Raw genomic sequence first — 21,272 nt, 5'->3', positions numbered from 1 at the left:
AAGGAGTGGCTTCACAACAACTCTGTGACTGTTCTTGAATGGCCCAGCCAGAGCCCTGACTTAAACCCAATTGAGCATCTCTGGAGAGACCTAAAAATGGCTGTCCACCAACGTTTACCATCCAACCTGACAGAACTGGAGAGGATCTGCAAGGAGGAATGGCAGAGGATCCCCAAATCCAGGTGTGAAAAACTTGTTGCATCTTTCCCAAAAGGACTCATGGCTGTATTAGATCAAAAGGGTGCTTCTACTAAATACTGAGCAAAGGGTCTGAATACTTAGGACCATGTGATATTTCAGTTTTTCTTTTTTAATAAATCTGCAAAAATGTCAACGATTCTGTGTTTTTCTGTCAATATGGGGTGCTGTGTGTACATTAATGAGGAAAAAAAATTAACAAATGATTTTAGCAAATGGCTGCAATATAACAAAGAGTGAAAAATTGAAGGGGGTCTGAATACTTTCCGTACCCACTGTATATTACATATACGTTACAGATAAGCATGTTTTTTTTTTTTTAAGATATTTTGCATTTGCAAGGATGGGAACATTCTAGAAGTTTCTGTAATATTCTAGTGCTTTCTGGAACATTCCAGAACATTGTGAGACTAGTCATAAAAGACAAAAATCACCCAACTTACACTTCTGTTGTCAGCTTTACTTGACAAGCATTTTGTTCAGTCAATGAATCAGTAACATTAGTCAGTGAAATGCACAAATTGATAAATATGATGCTGAAAGGTAAGAGTAAACTCTCTGACTACAACTTAAAGCACACACAGTTGTCTTTCACCAGAGCATCAGGTACAGCTTTACATCAACAGAGAGTTGTGAATGTGCAATGAGTGTGCTATCAGGCTCTGAGGTTTCATGTGTGGCAGTAACAGTACCCATGTGTTTTAAATACACCCACTGACATAAGGCAGCTATACAACCACACATAACCTCTGGCATGGAAACATGACCCTGCCATGTTATGCAAGCAGAACAAGTAATGTTTTACCTCCACACTGTGTAATGGCATGTAAACTATAGTAGCAATATTTGAGCTATGTACTTGTTCAGGTGTGTTATTACTTTTCTAAGTGATGTACGTTCCTTGCCATGGTGGATGATAAAAAGCTACAAAAAATCCTTCAGACTTACACTGGACCAGTAAACAAGTCCCAGCTACTACCCCGAACACATTAGCAACCACACTGCATTGGGGCAATGAGTTTACTTTAGCATGGAGAAGCATACATTTACTTCAAGAAATGTAAAAATCTAGTTATAAAACATAAAACCGTTTAAAAATAACACGGCTAAGTCATGTCCGTTTTTAGTAAAACTGCGTGTGAGCAGGGTGAGAGGATAAAAGCTTGAAAGTGACAGGTGTCAGCAGGTAATTTCTTATGTGAGCGAGTAAAAAGGAAACGAAAAAATGTTAGCGAGTGAAAGCAGCCGCAGTCTGGAGTTTATGGAATGGTGAATGCTGGCTACAGCATTAGCATAATAAAGGTCAGACCTTCCCATCTCTGTTCAAACACACAGGCCTGTGCTCACTGCACACTGCAGCCTGGCAACTGCCACAGTTAAACCTGTCAGGACCATGACTGTTTTTCTCCACTTACAACTTTAGAAGGGTGCAGGTTCCCTTTTCAAAATGCAACGAAATTCTCGTCTTTTAGTCATTTCACTAACAATATGAGTGAGGGTGTCATATACACTACTGTTCAAAAGTGTGGGGACAGAAAGTGTTTTTAATACTTTTATTTACCATGGATGCACTAAATTGATTAAAAGTGAAAGTAAAAATTGTTTTCAAACAAATCTGTTCTTTTGAACTTTCTATTCATCATCCTGAAACAAATATATCACGGTTTCCACAGCCAACAGCTCACATCTTCCAAAACATGAAAGAAAATCTTCAAATAGACATGATCTTTTTTAACAAGCCGCATATTTGAAGTGCATTCTCGCCTAAAAAATCTCTAAAAACTACATTCTGCGACACAGTAACAGTATTATCCATAAAATTATAGTGGATCTGGGCATCTGCCATGACACTTGCTCTGAGAAATACTGCAAGTGGAGTGATACAAACGGTGGTTTGGAGTTCTGTTATCACTAGAATATCGCACTGCTCAGATATCTCAGCTAATCAGATTCAAGGACCAGAAAGAACTGTTGTATAAATAATAGAAAAATTACAATAAAAGTGTTTTCACTGTATTTAATATAAATGCAGGTTTAGTGAACATAGGAGAAAAAAAAAAAATCTTACAGACCCCAAACTTTGGAACGCCAGTGTATTTTCAATAGAAAGTATTTCCTTCCTATTGAAAATACACTTCCTTTTTTTCCAATAGGGATTTTCAATAGGAAGGATTTCCTGATATGTTTTTTCCTTCACTGAATTTCTATAAACACATTCTGAAGAAAAACAAAGAAGCATCACTTATATTTCCCCCAGGGCCGATCCTGTTCCTTTACAGAACACGTCTCCTTCAGGACACAATGTTCTTTACCAAAAAAATGTTGAAATACCTTGGCCCATGGTGTGAGAATGGTCACAGTGGAGGCATGCGGCACTGTTTTTCATGTTCTGTGTGTTTCGGTATTAAGCATGTTATCTACGTCCCATCACTCTGCTATTGTGTTCATAAGCGATGAATGGAAACCATAACTGAAGTAAATCTACAGAAACCAAAACCTTTCACTCAAGATAATATAAATGGTGCCAAGTTTCACACATTGAAAAATGGAAATGCAAGCACTACTTTTCACAAAATGCCATTACATTTTTTATCATTTCAATTGTTGAAAAAAAAAAAAAAATCCAAAAGTGAATTAGGAGCCAAATAAATATTTTTGCAAACATACTACACTAAAAATGCATTAAATTCATTGCAAAATTTAGATAACATAATATCAAACCAAGCTGCATCTGCAATCAAATAATGCTGGACCTTTTCCTGAACTAGCTTCACTTTAGTTGGTTAAAAGGTAATGGTTAAAATGAGTGAAGTTAGAAAATGTGTAGCAATAGTTTGCAGATAGCACTTTGACATTTTTTAATGCAACGCAATTGATTTTTATTAAAAAAAATTGTATATAATAAAAATATATAATATATATATATATTATTTATTTATTTATATAGATTTTAAGTTTGACTTAAGCATCCAGATACCTTTGGGGCCACTGTGTAAGTATGCCAATCTTCACTTTGTAAGATTATGGGAGATAATATTATGGTTATCTCACAACTAACTAAGCTGTACCTAAGCAATAAAACAAAAATTAGGTTATATGAGAAAAGAGGAAATGGACACAAGCGAAGTGTGCTCACTACCAGTTAAACACTGCAATCTGTGGAATTATATGCATACATGGTACTCGCTGAATCATGTATTCAACACATTTTGTTCAAAACATGACTTAAGTCAGTCAAGTCAGGCAAGTTACATTAGATGTAAAAACAGCAGAAATTTCAAATGGAGTGACATTACAAATCTCTATCATTAGCTATAAATGCAAGGCCTGTTCTTGGCACACACCTTTAAATCTAGGTTGAACACTGCGAGGTGATATTTCATAATATATCTTTGCCATAATTGCTCAACTTTGATCCCTGAAGTCTGCCAACTCACTCGTCCTCACCTTAGAGTTGAGATCTCTGTGGTAAATGTTCTTGTAGTGGAGATAGGTCATTCCTCGGCTAATATCACAGCCCAGTTCGATCTTCTCTCTCCAGCAGAGGTTGACGTCATGCCTGGCCAGCAGCTCCTCCAGACAGCCTCCGCTCACATACTAGGTGGAGGAGGGAAGGACACGAGATTATAAAACACTTTGAATTATAACCTGATTTATACAGTGAAAATGCAACTCACTTTTGCAGCATGTTAAATCAGGAAAACTGTTTTTCTTTGTAGAAAATGATATACTCTTGACACATTAGAAAAACATAATGGTGAGTCACTGCTAGTGTTATGAGACTTTCTGGGCAGCACACAGAGAAAGCAAAAGACTGGATATGCTTAATTGTGAATACTAATTCCTAAAAGTTGCCACCCACCTCGAGAATTGGATACAGCTTGTTCTCCTTGACACAAATCCCCAGGTACCTACAGAATGAAAATCACAGTATTTTACTTTATCCATCCGAGAACTGAGGAATAATGCTAAGTTTAGAGCATTCACAGATAATAACAAGATTGACAAATCATCCAATCAGCACCTGTGACCTTTATACATCTGTGTAAACCCTTTAAATTGACTTTAGATAAAATTTACAGTCATAAAGGAATCAAAAGGCTTTTAGCAGTGCAAATTAAATTTGAAAGATTTTTACATTTTCACCCAAATGTGTGTAGTTTCTATGTAAAACTTGATGCCAGAATGACAGTGTATTGCAGGCATTTACCAGGCCGTTGCTATGCAGTTGCTAAGGTACTCAAAGTAGTTTTTAGTTGTTATTGGGTTGCTAGGGTGTTCTGGGTAGTCAAAAGAGGCCACGTTTTTATGATATTCTAGATGTGGCCTGAATACAAAGGGTTAAATGTTTGTTCTTAAATGTAAGTATGAGCAGTTAGGGATGTTAAAATTCTGGCTGATCCAAATGATAGTTGATAAATATATTTATAAATGATACTCAAATAAAAAATACAATATTGTCTAAATAAATTAAAAATAAAACAAGAACTGCTAAACAATTGTTTTAAATGCAACAAGAGACTTGTACAGTATGAAAACTGGATAATCATATGGAAATTTGCTAAAGGCTTTTTAATCAACTTTTGTGAAGTTGACAGTAAGGTAATCTAACTCTAAAAATATTAGAAATTAGCATGCACAATTAGATATCCAACAATAACAGATACCAATGAATTAAAAATCTCTAATATTGACCAATATCTAATCTGGTGCAGATATATCATGCATCCTTACAAGCAATACTAATAATGATGCTTGTTTTAGCAAACACTACTAAAACTCAGGATTTAAAACACGGGCTGTGTGTAGTTATTACAGTCTCACAGTCTAATGCTTTTAATATCAGAAGATCATCTAAATTGTAGCCATTCACTGGTTACCTTTGTTCAAGGTCAGGAAATCTTAACGTAGTCAGGTTTATTATTTAGTATTAGGCCGACAGAGTCAGAGTTGTTTTCTTCCCATGTTCTGAGTGGGTGTTATGAGCATCAGGCCGGCGTGAGATTGATGGAAGTGATTAATAATCGCGTGTGCAGAGGCGGCTCACCTCACTATGTTCGGGTGGGAGAGTTTCTGAAGTAGACTGATCTCCCTCACGATGCTGTTCTGATCCACGTCATTCTTATAGATCTTCACTACCATCACCTTCTTCGTGGTGCCATGTATCACCTGAGCGAGGGAGAATTACATCATTATTGACTCAGCAGCGAGGGCGTCACATACTGTACATACAGTGGGAGTTTCAACAGGAGGGATTTCCTAACATGTTTATCCTTTCTTGAAATTCTGTAAACACATTCACAACAAAAAAGAAGCATCACTCTTATTTTCCCCTGGGCTAATTCTGTTCCTTTACAGTACACAACTCCTTTAGGACACAATGTTCTTTAAAAAAAAAGTGCAGTCATTACTTGGCCCATGGTGTGTTTTTGTTGTTTTTTTTTTACAGTTTTTTTACATTCTGTGTGAATTGATATTAAACACGTTATCTAGGTTCAATCACTCTGCTATTGTAAAGCTCTGCTGTGATCTTAGTCCTCGCCAAAGTCTTTCATTCAAGATAGTATCAAGCACAAAAGCATTTCACACAATAATAACGTCTCAGGTTAGTTATGTAACCATGGTCCCCTGAGTAGGGAACGAGACACTGCGTCCTCTAGGTTTCTTGCCATGCTGCGGACGCAAGCTTCAGACGAAGAAGTGAATGATGTATGCTCCCGGCGCCTATTTATACTATAGTCGCACCGGTAGTGATATCATGGCTGTCGCCGGCCAACGCGTTGGTGTTTTTTCAATGTATGCTTCAGACACGGGTCACGACGAGGCGTTCCCCATAGCGACCCCTAGAGGACGCAGTTCGAAGTTCCCATGAAAGGGAACGTCTCGGGTTACTTATGTAACCATGGTTCCCTGAGTAGGGAACGAGACACTGCGTCCTCTAGGTTTCTTGCCATGCTGCGGACGCAAGCTTCAGACGAAGAAGTGAATGATGTATGCTCCCGGCGCCTATTTATACTATAGTCGCACCGGTAGTGATATCATGGCTGTCGCCGGCCAACGCGTTGGTGTTTTTTCAATGTATGCTTCAGACACGGGTCACGACGAGGCGTTCCCCATAGCGACCCCTAGAGGACGCAGTTCGAAGTTCCCATGAAAGGGAACGTCTCGGGTTACTTATGTAACCATGGTTCCCTGAGTAGGGAACGAGACACTGCGTCCTCTAGGTTTCTTGCCATGCTGCGGACGCAAGCTTCAGACGAAGAAGTGAATGATGTATGCTCCCGGCGCCTATTTATACTATAGTCGCACCGGTAGTGATATCATGGCTGTCGCCGGCCAACGCGTTGGTGTTTTTTCAATGTATGCTTCAGACACGGGTCACGACGAGGCGTTCCCCATAGCGACCCCTAGAGGACGCAGTTCGAAGTTCCCATGAAAGGGAACGTCTCGGGTTACTTATGTAACCATGGTTCCCTGAGTAGGGAACGAGACACTGCGTCCTCTAGGTTTCTTGCCATGCTGCGGACGCAAGCTTCAGACGAAGAAGTGAATGATGTATGCTCCCGGCGCCTATTTATACTATAGTCGCACCGGTAGTGATATCATGGCTGTCGCCGGCCAACGCGTTGGTGTTTTTTCAATGTATGCTTCAGACACGGGTCACGACGAGGCGTTCCCCATAGCGACCCCTAGAGGACGCAGTTCGAAGTTCCCATGAAAGGGAACGTCTCGGGTTACTTATGTAACCATGGTTCCCTGAGTAGGGAACGAGACACTGCGTCCTCTAGGTTTCTTGCCATGCTGCGGACGCAAGCTTCAGACGAAGAAGTGAATGATGTATGCTCCCGGCGCCTATTTATACTATAGTCGCACCGGTAGTGATATCATGGCTGTCGCCGGCCAACGCGTTGGTGTTTTTTCAATGTATGCTTCAGACACGGGTCACGACGAGGCGTTCCCCATAGCGACCCCTAGAGGACGCAGTTCGAAGTTCCCATGAAAGGGAACGTCTCGGGTTACTTATGTAACCATGGTTCCCTGAGTAGGGAACGAGACACTGCGTCCTCTAGGTTTCTTGCCATGCTGCGGACGCAAGCTTCAGACGAAGAAGTGAATGATGTATGCTCCCGGCGCCTATTTATACTATAGTCGCACCGGTAGTGATATCATGGCTGTCGCCGGCCAACGCGTTGGTGTTTTTTCAATGTATGCTTCAGACACGGGTCACGACGAGGCGTTCCCCATAGCGACCCCTAGAGGACGCAGTTCGAAGTTCCCATGAAAGGGAACGTCTCGGGTTACTTATGTAACCATGGTTCCCTGAGTAGGGAACGAGACACTGCGTCCTCTAGGTTTCTTGCCATGCTGCGGACGCAAGCTTCAGACGAAGAAGTGAATGATGTATGCTCCCGGCGCCTATTTATACTATAGTCGCACCGGTAGTGATATCATGGCTGTCGCCGGCCAACGCGTTGGTGTTTTTTCAATGTATGCTTCAGACACGGGTCACGACGAGGCGTTCCCCATAGCGACCCCTAGAGGACGCAGTTCGAAGTTCCCATGAAAGGGAACGTCTCGGGTTACTTATGTAACCATGGTTCCCTGAGTAGGGAACGAGACACTGCGTCCTCTAGGTTTCTTGCCATGCTGCGGACGCAAGCTTCAGACGAAGAAGTGAATGATGTATGCTCCCGGCGCCTATTTATACTATAGTCGCACCGGTAGTGATATCATGGCTGTCGCCGGCCAACGCGTTGGTGTTTTTTCAATGTATGCTTCAGACACGGGTCACGACGAGGCGTTCCCCATAGCGACCCCTAGAGGACGCAGTTCGAAGTTCCCATGAAAGGGAACGTCTCGGGTTACTTATGTAACCATGGTTCCCTGAGTAGGGAACGAGACACTGCGTCCTCTAGGTTTCTTGCCATGCTGCGGACGCAAGCTTCAGACGAAGAAGTGAATGATGTATGCTCCCGGCGCCTATTTATACTATAGTCGCACCGGTAGTGATATCATGGCTGTCGCCGGCCAACGCGTTGGTGTTTTTTCAATGTATGCTTCAGACACGGGTCACGACGAGGCGTTCCCCATAGCGACCCCTAGAGGACGCAGTTCGAAGTTCCCATGAAAGGGAACGTCTCGGGTTACTTATGTAACCATGGTTCCCTGAGTAGGGAACGAGACACTGCGTCCTCTAGGTTTCTTGCCATGCTGCGGACGCAAGCTTCAGACGAAGAAGTGAATGATGTATGCTCCCGGCGCCTATTTATACTATAGTCGCACCGGTAGTGATATCATGGCTGTCGCCGGCCAACGCGTTGGTGTTTTTTCAATGTATGCTTCAGACACGGGTCACGACGAGGCGTTCCCCATAGCGACCCCTAGAGGACGCAGTTCGAAGTTCCCATGAAAGGGAACGTCTCGGGTTACTTATGTAACCATGGTTCCCTGAGTAGGGAACGAGACACTGCGTCCTCTAGGTTTCTTGCCATGCTGCGGACGCAAGCTTCAGACGAAGAAGTGAATGATGTATGCTCCCGGCGCCTATTTATACTATAGTCGCACCGGTAGTGATATCATGGCTGTCGCCGGCCAACGCGTTGGTGTTTTTTCAATGTATGCTTCAGACACGGGTCACGACGAGGCGTTCCCCATAGCGACCCCTAGAGGACGCAGTTCGAAGTTCCCATGAAAGGGAACGTCTCGGGTTACTTATGTAACCATGGTTCCCTGAGTAGGGAACGAGACACTGCGTCCTCTAGGTTTCTTGCCATGCTGCGGACGCAAGCTTCAGACGAAGAAGTGAATGATGTATGCTCCCGGCGCCTATTTATACTATAGTCGCACCGGTAGTGATATCATGGCTGTCGCCGGCCAACGCGTTGGTGTTTTTTCAATGTATGCTTCAGACACGGGTCACGACGAGGCGTTCCCCATAGCGACCCCTAGAGGACGCAGTTCGAAGTTCCCATGAAAGGGAACGTCTCGGGTTACTTATGTAACCATGGTTCCCTGAGTAGGGAACGAGACACTGCGTCCTCTAGGTTTCTTGCCATGCTGCGGACGCAAGCTTCAGACGAAGAAGTGAATGATGTATGCTCCCGGCGCCTATTTATACTATAGTCGCACCGGTAGTGATATCATGGCTGTCGCCGGCCAACGCGTTGGTGTTTTTTCAATGTATGCTTCAGACACGGGTCACGACGAGGCGTTCCCCATAGCGACCCCTAGAGGACGCAGTTCGAAGTTCCCATGAAAGGGAACGTCTCGGGTTACTTATGTAACCATGGTTCCCTGAGTAGGGAACGAGACACTGCGTCCTCTAGGTTTCTTGCCATGCTGCGGACGCAAGCTTCAGACGAAGAAGTGAATGATGTATGCTCCCGGCGCCTATTTATACTATAGTCGCACCGGTAGTGATATCATGGCTGTCGCCGGCCAACGCGTTGGTGTTTTTTCAATGTATGCTTCAGACACGGGTCACGACGAGGCGTTCCCCATAGCGACCCCTAGAGGACGCAGTTCGAAGTTCCCATGAAAGGGAACGTCTCGGGTTACTTATGTAACCATGGTTCCCTGAGTAGGGAACGAGACACTGCGTCCTCTAGGTTTCTTGCCATGCTGCGGACGCAAGCTTCAGACGAAGAAGTGAATGATGTATGCTCCCGGCGCCTATTTATACTATAGTCGCACCGGTAGTGATATCATGGCTGTCGCCGGCCAACGCGTTGGTGTTTTTTCAATGTATGCTTCAGACACGGGTCACGACGAGGCGTTCCCCATAGCGACCCCTAGAGGACGCAGTTCGAAGTTCCCATGAAAGGGAACGGCTTTTTTGTGAGCTTTGGCAAGACTTGTAACAAAATGCCGTTTAGTTACTCACAATTGAAATTATGAGGTTAAAGGAATGCTGAAGCGATTTTGCAAAACAAGAAAAAAAAGTTAGCATATAATAAATGTGATTACTATAGTTTCCTCAGGCATTTTTTAAAACCAACTAGTTATTTTCATGTTTGTGATGGTTTTCAAGATCATTTAAGCTTGACCGGGTGGTGATGGTACGTGACATTAAACATGTATTTCTTAGTAGACTGTCTGCAGCTTGTTTTTAGGAAACAACAGACACGTCACGTCTGTAAGGTTCTTTTGTAAGGACTAACAAGGCCGTGACTTCCAGACAAAATGATTAGAAGATCATTTAACATTTTGGCAACAGAATTCGGGTGGGTACAAAATCCCCACCAATTATTTATACTGGAGATAAGGAACAGAACCTTTGCTCTTGAAAGGCAGCAGGTGGTGGAATGAAAACATTTATCTTAAGGTTCCAAAGCCTGAGATCTCAATGTGCCTCATTTTCACAGCTTTGATTAAATCAGTGCACTTTCGCTAAAGGGCAGATTATCTAATCAGATTCTGTGCTGTTCCATTATTACACGCCGCCTTTAGGACATTCTAGCAATTTTAGCACATTTTTCATAAACATTTTAAATTTTTTTTGTCTCGCTCCACAGTTACTGACAGGAAACCCTTACCTTGTAGACCTTGGAGAAGAAGCCGGTTCCGATAAGTTCTGCGCTGAAGTCTTCCCAGAACTCTAGTTTACGGACGGTGGTGCGTAGTCGGTGCCAGCAGTCGGTCTGCCAGTAGGTGTCTGTCGACTCATTGAGCAGAGTGGGACTGACCGGTTCTGGAGTGTCGTCCACCTCACACATCTTGGAGATCTCATCTAAAAGAGAAAAAGCAGAAGTAGGAGAGATGAAGCTTAGTTTTACACTGCAGAAGTGGATTTAGAGTAATCAAAGCAACCAAGCTTTGTTTATAGGAGATGAAAAAAATGAAAAAATTGTGTTTTGCAATACAAAAAAAAAATCACTAATGATTCATCACATTATATACCTTATTCATCTGACATAAGACCAGTTTTACAGTAAAGCCTGCATTAAGATTAATCATAATGTCCAAGACTGCATCTATACAGAGGATAATCCACAGAAAAATGAAAAAAAGGATGCATTTTGATGAAAAATAAAATGTCAAAACAGACAATACCTCAAATAACAATATGTTTTTATATAAAATACTTATATCTGGATTAATCATGCATTTTCATCAAGTTATTTATTAATTTAGCTGTTTCATTGCAGGGCTTATGATTATTTAAATTAAAAAAATCTAAACATATCAATTTTTGAAAGGTCTACCATTACTTTATCATAAGGACCATTCTTTTTTCAGTACGTTTTAATTACATTTCCATAAAAATGTTTATATCATGATATTTAACTTATCGCTATCAACCAAACTTTTAAGAATATTGTGATTCTTGCTTTTTTTGCTATATCGTCCACCCCTACTATAGTCATAATTTGCAGCATCCAAGTTGTATTTCCAAGGTACCAGGCTGATACAGTTCAATGAGCTTGCGATGACATCAAATCTTTGAAACAAGTAAACGAGACACACTTGAGCACACCTGCATATTTTCCTTTGTTGTCAGTTATATCCGGTTTCAGATTTACCCACCTTGAAAAGCAACCTGTGGTTGGTCGCTCTGATTTTTGGCCAGATGTTTTCCTATCTACATTGGCAGTTTTTGGCCCAAATAAGCTGCAAAGTGGACCAAAGTGGACTTTGTGCCCATACTTAAAGGTCTAGATATGCAAGCTATCCTGTAAGTGTGCCTTTAAAGATAGTTTGGCTTTATTTAGGCCAAGCAGACATGACATAACCATATCCTAAGAACTTGCAAATGTCCTCATTGGATGATCTCACATTATGAGGAAACATGAGGTTAATATTTAGACTAAGGATGCTGAACATAGATAACACAAGTTTTTATGTACTACACTAGCACAAACTTCTGGCTGACCATGTGTTCTACAAAAAAAAAAAACTGTTTGTGTACATGTGTGCATAGTGTGGATAAGTCTGGACATTTTATTGAATTGTGTATTAGCGTGTCAGCTGGAGATTACATCATTGCGCGTCATCATTGGTGCCCAGAGCACTGGGTGTCCTAAGTTACTACCCGTTAACATGTTTACTGGCTTCCACACGCAACATCCTACAAGGTTTCTCAGTGATGGTCCTGCCACAACCTCTATCCATCAGCTGCCACCGACACACCAACGTCTGACCCCAGGCTACTGACACAAACACACTCCCTCACACTTTATCAGATACTGTATGTGTTAACATTACTCTCAGATATTCAAAGCTCTGTATCAGTTGCAATAATCCCGAAGGTGATGACGCATTGCTGCTGCACTGGAAAGCTCTGGAAAGCAAAGTCCATAATATCAGTGTTAGCTCAGCATAAACTGTAGTTAGATAACTAGCTGGCCGTACATACTGAGAAAAGGCTGTAATCATTACAGAGTCTCAGGGATTTGCTGTAAGAGAGAGATAAAATAACCAGGTTAAATCACTGCTCTGATGTTTGTCTGGAAGATATATAATTCAGTCCTTTAAAATGGTTTGGTCAATCCTTTTTTTTCAGTCCTTTTAAAATGTTTTGACATTGTTTTTGAGCTTGTAATTATTTGTTGTTGTCTAATTTTTACATATGACAGTGCACTAACCACAAAGATTTATTCTATTACCTTGTTTTTTGGACATAACATGGACATACCAAGGTATTCTTTTGAAGTAACATGGAAATACCACATTATATGAATATGCTAATCAATTAATCAATACTAGTGTTTTAAACAAATGTACAAAATGTGGCAGCATATAAATGTATTTATAAAACTAAAATTATTTATCTGAAATGTAATATTACTTCATATTTAAAATATTAAATATTACACTAAGATGTTATATATAATTTAATATTTTAATATTTAATATTCAAAAGTATATATGAAAAGTATGTGTGTGTGTGTTTGTACAGAGCTGCTTTCAATACAAAAAAGATGCTTGTGTTATTTAATAGCTTTGATGACTTTATTACTAAAAATGTGCAAAATAGTAGCAATAAAAATTAGACAAAACTCATTGTATTAAAATACCATGGTATTTCCATCTGATGTACCACTGCACCAGAACAGTACTTTTTGCAAAGATAGTTTGTGGAAAAACTATGGCATATGTGCAGTGCACCTATGCTAACAAAAAGTGTTGATTGACATTTTCTTTTGTCACGCTTGGATAATATTAAATGCTGGTGCAGTACATGCATGTGTGGTTGCATGTGCGAACAAACCAAAACATTTTTCTGAAAACTTCCTTGAATGCATTATGGCGGCGTATATACGTAAGATGCAATAAGATCCATCAGGGCCTAAATCTTGATATTTCTGCTATCATCTAAAGGCATTAGCACAATTACCTAAACTAAACAGCGCTCAAAGATAGAAAGCTCATCCAACCATCAAAGTTCATACAACAACAAATAAGATAAGAAACTCACTAATCCTGTACAATAAGAGAGAGTGATTACTGCCAATGCATATCTGGCTGATATTTGATATCTTGTACAATCACGCACAAACCCATGCACGCACATGGATGCACTGAGTCTTAAAGCCATCCTCAGATGTCATTGTCGTTATGCGTGACACCTGAAACCTGCTTTGCCAGACGTACCTTGCCTCTCTCACACGCAAACGACAATGGTGAACGTAGGATCGACTGACGTGGTCTTTGAGGGGGTTTAGCAAGCCAGGGTGTCTCTTTCAGTGTCTGCGGGTATGTTAATGTAAATGAGACATGGAAAGACAACCAACACTGTTTGGGGAGCGAGTGTAGAATGGATTCAGATGTGGTGTGACGCAAAGCATTTGTTTGATCTACCTTGGGGTGAAGGATAGAAAGAAATTACTCAATTAGTCTTCAACTATTCACAGCGCTCCTACTGAAATAGTGACTGTCACCTCTTGAGTCGATTGGAAAATGTAAGAAGAGAGTCTGAAACCAAGCAAACTTTGTTTGGAATGGAGAAAAAAAATGGTTTAGACTACTGAAAAATTAGCTTCCTGCCATTCAGGTAGCTTTTTTCATAATCAAAACCACTTCAAGTCCACACAGGAAAAGGAAACTAAAAGAACATTGGCCAGCATGTGCTGTTAAACAACTGAAGGGTTAAAACAGGGTATTTTTACAGTAAATAATTCAGTGTGAGGCAAGAACTCTCGTGTGTGTCACTTTGGGCGCTCTCCTTTAGAGATCTATTGAGTTTCCTTCTGTCTGTGTAGCAACTGAAGCTCCCTGGGTCACATCCCCTCTGCTTTCTATGACGTGAGCTCTGGAGCGTGTGAATGAGACAGAAAGAGTGAGAAAAAAACTAAAAGAGGTGATGAAGTTTACAGTTTGGCTACATTTATCTCAAAGCTTAATTTTATGCTAGAATATTCAGTGCAATATCGTCTCACAGATGGTTACTGAAACCACAAGATGGATCAGTAACCATCTCTAGTGCTTTGATTTGGCTGATAATAACCCAGTCATGCATAGGTTAAGCAGGTCTCAGTCATCATAGGTAATGCAGATGGCACATGCATATTTTACACATTCAGGACCGAGACACTCCTATAAATGCAGGTCAAATATCAGTACAACTAGACATGGGTTTCTTCATCAGAACAGATTTGGAGAAATTTAGCATTACATCACTTGCTCACCAATGGATGATGGCACCCATTCACTGCAGAGGATCCACTGGTGAGCAAGTGAATGCAAAATTTATCCAAATCTGTTCTGATTAAACTCATCTTGGATGAGTACATTTTCAGCAAATTTTCATATTTGGGTGAACTGTTTAGTTTTTATGTAATTTTCCAGCCTCTCTGATGATTAGAATTAAACATGCTTTCTTTTTGGTGCTGTGCTTTTATGGACGTCGATATGTAAGCAAGCACTTTGCATGTGAAATTATTATTATAATGAAATCCAGTTGGCACTGCCTACTGCCTTTTCATAAACTCCCTGCATTACATTCTGACAGGTTCACACAACAATCTGCACTGAAATGTGACGCACAAACTGTTAAGTTTGGACATGATCAGGAACATTGTTGAAAAAATAAACTTTCTTTCCTAACATTATGCAGAGCTGCATGTGCAGCCTCACAGCTAGGAAGAGCGAAACATTTGGCAGACCATCTTATTAATGTTAGTTTACGAACTGTTTTCAGTTACTTGTTTTGGTGTTCAGGGTTAATAGTTTCTCTCCTACTTTATTAAGTCCTTTATCAATTCCTATTTAAAGAGCCAAACTGAATACTGAAAAGTTGTCGTTGGATTGGCGTAGAAATGATAGAAAACAGCACAACCCGAGTGAAATGATCAACTGTCTGACTCTGGAATATTGTCAAGTGTAAGTATCAATCAATGTCAGAACTAGATGGGGTCCAACAACCGATTGTTTTACAACAAACAGACGTCTTCAGGGTGTAATCCCAGGTTAGTAGTTTAATTTAGAAAAAAACGGAGTAAAGGAGTCGCCCTGCAGGACATGGATAGCTGAGCTCAGGCAAACACTGGAAAAATCTGGTACCGTGAAGTCAGAGAGGTCAGGCATTTGAGTACAGTGATATAAGGCCATGTACACTAGCGTTCAAACGTTTGGGGTCAGTACTATTTTTTTTTTAAGAAATTAATACTTTATTCAGTAAAAGCGCATAAGTTGAATAAGAATGACAAAAAAAAATTGTTACAAAAATCTAATCACATCCTATTAATAAAAGAATCCTGAAAAAATAATTCATTGTTTTCGCTAAAATATTTAATGTTTTCAACATTAAAAATGACAAGAAATGCTTCTTGAGCACCAAATCAGCATATTAGAATGATTTCTGAAGGACCATGTGACACTAAAGACTGGAGCGAATCAAAAACTGCTGAAAATTCAGCTTTGCCATCAGGAATGAATTACATTTTAAAATATATTCAAACTGAAAACATTTATTTTATTTGGTAATAATATTTCACATGTTATTGTTTTTACTATATTTTGGATCAAATAAATGCAGCCTTAGCATTGAGCATAAAACACTTCTTTAAAAAATATTAAAGAATATTACCCCAAACTTTGAACGGCAGTGTAAAAACACACACACACGTAGGGTGCGGTTCATATCGAGACACCATTCTGTGAAATTCCACACTTTGTGAAGATTCTGAAGCATTGGACATGAGAAAAAACACCTATCTGCTGGTCTTACCAGACTAGAAATCAACATCATGATGAAAGACACACTAAATAAAGCCTTGAAGAAAGACCACAGAGAACTATATGGAAAAACTACATGAACCAAATTCAGAAACATCAAGTCCCAGAAATGCAACATCCACAACAGTGGCCTAAAAAACTGATACGATTGGAAACTCTTAAGCTAAACAGCAAAGTCACCGACACCTGTGAAAATGAGACTCTTTTCCGTTATTCAAGGGTTTTAAGACACTTGATCTCCATTTGCACGTGTATGGACGGATCTACCAAGTTAACACGCAGCTCAAACCAAATCTTTAAAGACTTACCAGCTCCAACAATGCAAAACGTGAGGGAAAAGGTCATCTGATGTTCCACAAAGGAAATTTATCCTGATTACATCAAGAAAAAGAGAAATTAGCTACAGCCTGAGCTCATTAGCGAGTTGCGTGCTACTGATTTGCCAGAATACAGTTGGCTAACTCAGAGACATACTGAATCAAAGCCCTTGTTCTCTTTGTTTAGCCTGCACAGATGACCTTTAACCTTCTATTGAGACCTTCCACTGCAAATTGGACGGTCAACAGTGATTCCAACAACTTTCATTTTGAATTAACTGAAAGACATGGCGCAAAAGTATGGTAGCACTAAACAAGGTCCTGCTGTCATGTTAGATGTCCTGGACATCCTGTCCAAAAAGTGGGACAAACTATGAGATTCTGCAGTTCTGCTCCAAACATTCCACTTTTGGATGACATCACAGAACTGTCAAAAAGGTCATTGACCTCAGGTCTGAGATGTAGTTAGTTTGGCCGAACCCATTAACAACAATATGAAATGCAAACAAACTGTCTGTCTGTATAAACAGACATCTTGTGACACTGAAGACTGCAGTAATGGCTGCAGAAAATTCAGCTTTGTAATCACAGGAATAAATTACATTTTAAAATATATTAAAATAGAAAACAATTGTTTTAAATTGTAATAATATTTCACATTACTGTTTTTACTGTATTATCAAATAAATGCAGCCTTGGTGAGCATAAAAGACTTTTTTCAAAAACTTTGAAAAAAATGTGATGTCAGGGAAATGTTTGGAAGTACAAAAAAATGCACTGACAGAAATGCGCTTACAATAGTCTATGAGGAAATCATTCAGTGTTTTCTTCCTGTACAGTAACTGACAGCAAAGCAAATCAAAACCAGTCATTTTTCAACAGATTTTGCTGCAAACTTCATAAAAGTTGATTTCCTACATCCTGTACATGGTTCGTGAAATTTCTGTGTTTTCATATATGGCTTAATCCTTCTGCAATGTTTCTGTTTGTGCTAAACTGACAGCGCTGGTAGACACCCCACGGTCTGTTCCTCAGTAGATATAAATATCTGATTTATCGCCTCCATTTCCATTCGTACTCTCTAAACTCTCAACAACTCTTCACAAATACATAATGTCAAATCTCGCCAAAACATAATATAAATCTGGATAGACACAAGACAAATAAGTCAACCACACATGATTTTAATAGCCTGTAACATGAAACATTCCTAACAATATCTTTGTATGCATTTGCATTTGTAATATATTCAATTGAATATTTGCCAACCGCAATAAATTTCCAACATATGCCATTCAGTAACAGCTGGGCAGACGGGTAGACTAACTGTCATTTTCCTCTGCAATGCAATCCACACTTCTGACCTAACTTGCAACTCATTTTAACCCAGGCTATTAGAGGGTTCATATCCCTCTCAGACCAAACAAAATACACATCAACATATAGCTTACACATACAGGTAGCCAACATATGTTCGGCACAGTCCTTTCCAATAAAAGAGCAGATAAGGAAAGTATTTTTTACACGTAAAACTATAAATACTTACTCCATCGGTTCAACAAGCTGTTCATGTGCATCACGAGGAGGTGGTGATGGTCAGCTTCCTGCGACTGCCTCTAGAAGAGACCACACAAGCACACCATGAAATACTGGATAGCAGATGATATCTAAATATGTACTGCAATCTCATAAAATTCAACACATCCTTAACTAAGTGTTGAATGACTAGGCAGCATTTTTTACTTATCTCCACACGGAGATAAGCACTTCTAAAGATAAAGCAACAGTATAACTGCTCCTAACTAAACTTGCTAGAAGATTTGCTTGTAAATTCCTTGTGTTTATGACATTTATGACATGATTTGTTCCAGACCATCTTTCGAGATAAAAGTTTTACACCGAAATAGGATTGAAACCCCTATAATTAAAATCACTTTAAACAATAACAATTATTTTCAAGTTTACTATACTTTATATGTATTTATATTAGTATTTATTGTGATTAAATAAATATAAATATACAAATTAAATCTACACATCATAAATACAAATATCTAAATAATTACAAATGTTCAGTAAACAAACAAACGACCAATCATCTATAGTCAAACATGAGCTAAAACTGTATAGATTCCGCAATGGCATCTCTAATTTAAATAAAAGAAATGAAAACATGTAACGTTACTTACAAATCCACCTGCCTCCCTCAGAATTCTTTCTGGCAGCTTTCTGCGAAATCGTGCCTTAGATGTTGCTGGTACATCTACTCCGCTGTGAAGGCTTCTGTCGCGGACAGGCGTGCAGTTCAGTGCGCATATTCCCGCTGATCCGCGCACCACTGAGTTCTGCTGTACACAAGCGCAGAGCGGCGCAGAGCTCAAGTCAAGAAGCGTTTGATCAGTTGCCATAGGAACCTGCGAGGTGAAGCCTTCACGCTCATCATAAATTCCACATATCTGCGCATAGACTGCAATCTTGTGGCGCCTCCCACACGCTACAGATTTTCTTTAATTTCCGGGCAAAACGTATCGCAGAATGTCTTACATATTTAGATAGTGAATGTGTGAATATGGCAGTTAAGTTTACAAATACATCTCGTATTTAATATCTTTTATCTCATTTATTTAATATCTATTTTTTAGTTTATAAAGATTTTCCATCTTATTTTTTAAATATTACACTGAAAGATAAATATTTTATGTGTTATATTTTGTTTTATATGTTTGCAGAATGCACGAGCACTGTCCTCTGACGCCCTCTATTGATGTATCAAAATTTACATGAATAGTTCTTTCTTTAAAATAAAAGTTCAATCGACAAAATAAAAATTGTGTCCTAGTTTACTTATGTTCATGCCGTCAAAACCTGTATGGGTTTCTGTTTTCTGTGTAGAACAAAGTGAGATGACAGAATATTCCTTTAAAGGGAAAGTTCACTCAAAAATGAAAATTCCTTCATGTACTCACTCTCAAGTTGTTCCAAACCAGTATGTTTTTTTTTTAAACACAGAAGATATTTTGAAGAATGCTGGTAACCAAACACTTGCCGGTAGCCATTGACTTCCACAGTAGGGAAAAAATACTATGGAAGTCAATGGCTACTAGCAACTGTTTGGTTACCAACTTTCTTCCAAAAAAATTTCTTTTGTTTTCAATGGAAGAAAGAATCTCATATAGGTTTGGAACAATTTAAGGGTGAGTAAATGATGACATAATTGTTATTTTTGGGTGAACCATCCCTGTACTATTTACTATATTAAAACTACCTGACATTTTATTTTCAATAAAAAGGAACATTTGGGAAAAATTTGTAGAAGGGGAAAAAGAAGAACATTGAACTACAAGATAAATGTTAACACACTGTAAAACCTAACTGTGATATTCACTAAATAAAATAAGTTCATCTAACTTATATTTTTAAAAAAGTTACTTAAACTTAATAAAAAAGAGTTAAGTGAACTCAATAACTGATTATATTAAGCACAACTCAATCTGAATAAGTTGTGAATTGCTTTTTTATAATTTATGTGTTACTTTAACTCCAATAATTTAAGTTAAATAAATGTATTTAATCGAGTTAATGTCTATGGCTAACAACAAATTAATATTCAAAAGGGGTATAAAAAAAACAATAGGTGGGTTTCTAATTTATTTTATATATAATTTTTCAAGAAATTACTTTTGTATTAATACCTGTACTTTTATACATTTCATAACCCATTTAATAACTCCATAACTAATCAAATAAATACATATGAGAAAAATACATAAAGAATCGAAAGACTACATCTTATATTCTCTGAGGTAAATGATGTAAATGCCACGTCCTTATTCTCGCACGAGTTTAACAGTCATTCACGGCAGAAGCTTAATCTACAGGTAATGCAAGCACACCCATTGTGAAGTCATGTAAACTTAAGAAAGAAAATCTTTATTTAAGAACAGTTTGGTTAGATTTAACTGACATTTCCATTTGATGCCTACAGTAGTTACAGTAGTTGGGAGCTGTAGTGAATAAGCCCGCTAACCTTTTTTTTTTTTTTAATAAGGTCGCTAGCCGATGACCATAAAAAAATAAGTTGTCAGTTACATGAACTATTAGGAATTCGCGAGTTTGTCGCAAATGTTGGTTTTTAAATGATAACATGTCAGAGAAGCTATTTGCTCATCATGTCGTCTAGTTTGAAGCCCGTGGAGGAAAGGTCTTTGAGAGATCAGCATTTCAATTGCATGACAACATTCCTTTGACTGCTTACAGGGTAAAGAACCAAAAACTCCTTACCACGAAGAGATTAATCCAGCTCCTGGATCTACAGTTGTAGACTACTGCTGTATTGCTGACCACTACACCACAGGGTCAACTGTAAGTGCCTTTGAGGCTGTCAATGCATCTTTTACCACATTTAAACACATTTTATTTACGTGTCACCCTAGCACCATTATGGAGAGTATCGTGATGCATGCATGTGGTGTAGAACATGCATGCATCATGATACTCTCCATAATGGTTATTTTTGTTTTCTTTGCACACAAAAAGTATTCTTGTAGCTTCGTAAAATTACGGTTGAACCATTGATGTGTC

The 21,272-nt window shown here is 39.2% G+C and overlaps 1 protein-coding gene and 1 long non-coding RNA gene across 2 annotated transcripts in view; one reads left to right on the top strand and one right to left on the bottom strand.

Moving 5' to 3' along the window:
- Nucleotides 1–19,106, bottom strand: part of LOC107692271 (dual specificity testis-specific protein kinase 2-like) — a 27,104-nt gene extending 7,998 nt beyond the window's left edge. Inside the window, exons 1-6 of the mRNA XM_016491231.1 lie at nucleotides 18,881–19,106; nucleotides 18,238–18,307; nucleotides 10,734–10,927; nucleotides 5,246–5,367; nucleotides 4,061–4,109; nucleotides 3,646–3,795 (exon numbers count right to left, since the gene is read on the bottom strand). Coding sequence (XP_016346717.1) covers nucleotides 3,646–3,795; nucleotides 4,061–4,109; nucleotides 5,246–5,367; nucleotides 10,734–10,927; nucleotides 18,238–18,307; nucleotides 18,881–19,099 — 804 coding nt within the window. The 5' untranslated portion in view covers nucleotides 19,100–19,106. The remainder of the gene's footprint in view (nucleotides 1–3,645; nucleotides 3,796–4,060; nucleotides 4,110–5,245; nucleotides 5,368–10,733; nucleotides 10,928–18,237; nucleotides 18,308–18,880) is intronic.
- On the top strand, nucleotides 1,003–21,209 carry LOC107692272 (uncharacterized). Its single transcript, XR_001634633.1, has 3 exons — nucleotides 1,003–1,014; nucleotides 20,534–20,569; nucleotides 20,949–21,209. It is a non-coding gene; the product is annotated as an uncharacterized LOC107692272 (long non-coding RNA).
- Nucleotides 21,210–21,272: the final 63 nt, after the last annotated feature.

Source organism: Sinocyclocheilus anshuiensis, unplaced genomic scaffold (assembly GCF_001515605.1).
Source record: "Sinocyclocheilus anshuiensis isolate Anshui unplaced genomic scaffold, SAMN03320099.WGS_v1.1 scaffold478, whole genome shotgun sequence".
Classification (NCBI taxonomy): Eukaryota; Metazoa; Chordata; class Actinopteri; order Cypriniformes; family Cyprinidae; genus Sinocyclocheilus; species Sinocyclocheilus anshuiensis.
Note: the sequence above shows the minus strand (reverse complement) of the source record. Positions and strands in the feature narration are given on the sequence as shown.